The sequence below is a fragment of the Henckelia pumila genome, chromosome 2 (genome assembly GCF_033568475.1).
Source record: "Henckelia pumila isolate YLH828 chromosome 2, ASM3356847v2, whole genome shotgun sequence".
Lineage (NCBI taxonomy): Eukaryota > Viridiplantae > Streptophyta > Magnoliopsida > Lamiales > Gesneriaceae > Henckelia > Henckelia pumila.
Window position 1 is genome coordinate 131,453,667 of NC_133121.1, and position 4,966 is coordinate 131,458,632.

A 4,966-nucleotide genomic window follows, 5' to 3' on the forward strand; every position below is an offset into this window, starting at 1 on the left:
AGAAATTGATTTGTTTTGGTTTAAATAGAATAGATAATGATTTAAATAAATAATAAAAATCAACATAAAGATAATATACCAACAAAACTTTATTTAAAAGTCCTCATAATAATAATAATCTGATGTAAAAGCATAAATCCCGAAATTAAAATTAAGGGAATTTTTAAAAGTGATTAAAAGTCATTATCTTGGCTAATTTTGGATAAAAGGACTCCTAAAATTATATAAAATCAAATACTAAAAATTTTGAGATAATAAAACTCAAAATAATATTTTAGGGCTCTAAAAAGGCTCATAAAATCATTTGGGTGGAAAGTTGTCATCTCGTCCGTCCACGGTCCCGTCTACGCGATCAAATATTTAAAATACTAAAAATCATAAAAATCACTAATTATGGGTTAAATGCTTAAAAAAATAAATTAAATCATGCATATAAATCACATAATAACACATAAATTCATTTAACCCTTATTTTAAAAATTAATTTCTCCTAATTATGCATGCGAATTTACGTATTAAAATTCCGGGTGTTACAGGTTAACTCTTAAAAAATAGTCTAACCGGTTCCACCGGACGGTTGGACCGGATTAATAAAAATTAATATTATATTTATTTTATATATTAAATAAAATAATTATAATATATTTATTATTCATTATAGTTTTGATAAATTATTAAACCCAAAAATGCAAGAAATAATATATAATGAATCAATTATTATATAAATTGCAAATTTATAATATTTTCTTTGAAGGTATCAAATTTAAAAATTAAAATCTTTTTTTTTTAGAATGTAGTAAATTTACAATCTTAACATAATCTCCAAAAATCAACTAAATATTTCCAAAAATCTTCTTCATAAATAATCTTGATTCATGTATCACCTATTGAAAAGTTGAAACATTCAGTCACCAATTGGTTAAAATAAATAAAAAAGACAAAGCAAAGCAAATGTCAAGAAAGTGAAGTAATATTTGGGGATCGGAAACTAATCAGAGAAGTGAATGGAATGAAGCAACAGGTTTCGAAGTTGACTCTTCCATTTTTCAACGCATATATTGAGAGCTCTTCAATAGGGTCTAGTCGATGCTGCCCTTCGGGTGGCTACTCGAAGGGAGATCGAACTGCCGTCTGTCATCATCACCGATCCCCTTCAATAGATCGCATGAATAGAAATCTCTTCAAATATGGTGTCAATTTTTCATTTCGACCGACGGACGAAGGTGAATCGGGCGACAAAGGGTGGCGAGTATTGAAATAATATTAAGGGATCGGAAACTGAAGTGACAGAATGAAGAAAAAGAAGCACCATCAATTTTTTTTTATAAATTACATAAAAAGGGCCGGTTTTTCGGTTTTTACTGGTTTTCTCGGTTCACTCCGATTTTTTGCGGTTTAACCGTTTTTCCAGGTTTTAGGGTAGGGCCGGACCGGCCAGGCCAGACCATTGATTTCCGGTCGAACCGGTTGGCCTCGTCCGATTCTGAAAACATTGCGCGCAACTATGTACGTCGTTGAAGGTTTTGCCTTCGAATCCACAAGCTTCGCAAGTGAATACTCGAGCGAACAGGCAGGTTCATGCATGCAGAACCTTCGTGGAGGTAGAATTTGCAGGCATGGAAATAATACTCGGATGTTGCGCTTGAATTTTCTTGAGCGTTATGTCATGAACCGACACCTAGTGTGCATTCCGAAAATATCTAAAGTGTGCATTGTAGTTGTTGCATAAATTTTAGAACATTCTAGATTAGATTCCTCTAGAATTCACTTGTATATATAGGCCTTTTATAGATACACGTAGATGGAAAGCATCTACATTTGTGTAGATGCAAGAACTTTCGGAGAGTTAATCTCCACCGTCGGATTGAAGCGATCTTAGTCATTCATTGTAGAAAGTCACTACTATAAAAGGGTGGATCCTTCATTTGTAAATCACTAAGTTGAAAAGCAATACATAGAATTTTCAAAGCTCTCTCGTGTTCTCACATAAACACTTGCACACATAATTACACTACAAAGACTTTGCTAGTACTCGTAGGGGCGAAATTTTAGAGCAAATGTCGCACGTGACCTTAGAAGAGCTAAATCCGTGACATTTAGTTGTTCTTGAGGGAGATCGATCAAGACATGGGGTGGCTGAAGCTTGAAGTGTGGCTTGTTTTGGTGCGACATTGTTGATTTGGAGGATTTCTTAAATATTGATATATTATATACGAATATGTGTGTGTTATTAGTACATAACATTATGGTTATATGCATGAAAATTGAATTTGGATCGATGGTGATCACCATATGACTTTGAATTTTTGTGGTGAGATGAAAGAAATTAGTTTGGTTAATAATTGCTTTCCTGGAAATTTTCTATTGTCCCATTATTTAGAAGTTTGATTTTATGGGAAAAAGATTAAATTTAATTTGAAAGTCAACTGCTTGAACTTATGGGCTATTGGTCGATGGCATGTCACATGGGATCTGCATTCCCCTTTGACGCGTCAGTAGTGCATTTCTACTAAAGTAATGGCCACAACATACTAACATAAATAGAGACTTTTGGTCCTACACAGGCGACAACAAGTTATTTAACCTTCGAAATTGTGAAATTTGTATAGTTCATCTTCTAATCGGTTGTTAATAGATCTATTAAAAAGAAATTAAAACAATAACAAAACAAAAATCACGGTCCGTAGAATAGTGGGAAACAAATATAAACAACATACCTAATTTTGATATATTTTTAATTAGAAACATTGTTGGATGCACGCTTCAAATTAAATGCTCTTCTCAAATAACTAAACAACGAGAAAAGAACATCCCAATCATTATAATCAATGATAAAAAGTGTTATGATTTGATGATATAACAATATGAGCACTCTTCTAGTTACATGTTTAATGACCGCAGCAATTCAAAAACACACCAAATACAATAGAATCAAGCAAATAATAATAATCTTGCACTTGTAGATATTGTAGTTTAATTAGATTTTACAAAAAAAATTAATGTGCTTCACTAGCTACAATCGTATTTGTTTTTGCACATTTTACACACTCATATATATCTTAGAAATTAAAATCGTGGGACATAACACCATCAATTAATACAGATAGAACAACATATACATTAATCCAAATTAAAATCAAGACGACGAAGACGAGATAGAATATTAATCGATCCCCTCTTCCAAGAAAGGGAATTGAAGCAATTAATTATTTGAGCACGTACATAAATTAAGCATATATATATAAGCATATGCAATTGTTGAAAAACCAATTAAGAAAAAAAGAATCAAAAACGAAAGAGATTGGAAATTGATTGGGCATTGAGTTGAGCCATTTGCATTTGAAACTGAAGCATCGCCATCTGATCCTGGGCCTTAATTCTTGCAAGCATCAATCTTTGTTCATCAGTCAATCCCTCTAAATCTTCTTCTTCTTCCTCCACCTCCTCCTCCTCTTCCTCCGCCTCCGCCTCCGCCTCCTTGGCTTCATCGGGAGGCCCATCAGCAGTGATTGCGCAGACTAAATGAGTACGAAAATGACATTCTTTACAACCGTAAAACCAGTACCCCTCTGTGAGGCAATACTCGCAGACATCACACAGAACCATGTTAGTAGTAGTCTCCTCTGTGGACGAGTTATAATATTCAACAGAAAGAGTGTGTTTATGGGCTTTGGAGTCGACGGATTCAGCCAAGAAAGCGCATTTCACGTGGAGCTTGAAGTCTTCCTCCTCTTCATGACATGATTTGTTAATGCAACGGAAGGAAAAGCCATTGATGAGATCTCCACAAGCGTTGCAGTTGTAGTAAATGCTCCGCTCCGGGGGCTCCGATAGGAGCGTGAGCTCGTGGCCCGTGTGGGATTTGTGTTCCATGTGGCGGGCTAGTTCGGAACACGATTTGTGGAGGAAGAACTCGCAATCGCGTTCGGTGCAAGTGTAGACCGGATCGGCAGCCGGAATCAGGGCTTGCTCACAGCCTGAGCAGACAACATCAGCTTCATATTCTTCGTCTGGTGAAACACAGTACAGTTTGAGGGGATGAGGGTGGCTGAAGTGCTTCTTCATTTTCTTGCCTCATGCACTACTCATCTCAAAATTCCAATTTATAGACCACTTTGTGATGATCGAGTTGACTTCGATGTATATAAGTTGACTTCGAATATATATATATATATATATATATATATATATATATATATATATATAATGGTTAAGCAGGTGGGTGCTCAACCCTCCTCTTCTACTTCACAGATTGGGTTTCGAAGGTGGATATAGCCTCCTGAAAATGTTTTGAAGTGTAATGTTGATGCTGCTGTGATAGATAATTATTTTCATTTTGGCTAGCTATGGTTGCGTTCTTCGTAATTCTTATGGGATAGTGGTAGCTGCTACTTATGGTAGATTGCAGGAACACCTTAACGCCACGGTAGCAAAAGCCTTGAGTATACGAGAAGCTCTTAGTTGGCTTAAAAGTTTAGACTCTTCTCATATTATTGTTGAATCTGATGCTCTGCTGGTCATTGAAGCGTTGAATAATTCTTCAGAGTCTGATTCTTCTAGATTAGGCTTAATAGTGCATGATTGTAAAATCCTTGCTGGGGATTTCTCGTCTTGTCAATTTGTTTTTGTGTATAGATCAATGAACCAGGCTGCCCATGCTTTGGCTAGGGAAGCGGTTTTCATGTCTGGTCTGGTAGGAAGGGCTACGCCCTCTCGTACTTTTATTTCCTGTGTAATTTTGCAGGATTTGATTTAATGTTATTTCTATTGGTTTCGAAAAAAAATATATATATATATAACTATCTCACTTTGAGATTTCATTCCTATGTGTTTTAATATTTCAATTTTGGTTCTATATGTTTTGAATTTTTGGCAATTTTAGTCATTTTTCTTCGAAAATACTCACGTAAGATCCACATCATCAACAATGCATTGATGTCACATCAACGCTACATCGAAAAAAAAG

The 4,966-nt window shown here is 35.1% G+C and overlaps 2 protein-coding genes across 2 annotated transcripts; one reads left to right on the forward strand and one right to left on the reverse strand.

The window, feature by feature from the left end:
• Window positions 1-3,285: 3,285 nt before the first annotated feature.
• LOC140878425 (protein VACUOLELESS GAMETOPHYTES-like) lies at window positions 3,286-4,065 on the reverse strand. The gene has a single exon (XM_073282024.1). The coding sequence runs from the start codon at window positions 4,063-4,065 to the stop codon at window positions 3,286-3,288; it is 780 nt and encodes a 259-aa protein (XP_073138125.1).
• Window positions 4,066-4,206: 141 nt separating this feature from the next.
• LOC140878426 (uncharacterized) lies at window positions 4,207-4,756 on the forward strand. Its single transcript, XM_073282026.1, has 2 exons — window positions 4,207-4,218; window positions 4,322-4,756. Exons 1-2 carry the CDS (start codon window positions 4,207-4,209, stop codon window positions 4,754-4,756), a joined length of 447 nt encoding a protein of 148 aa, XP_073138127.1.
• The last annotated feature ends 210 nt before the right edge of the window (window positions 4,757-4,966 follow it).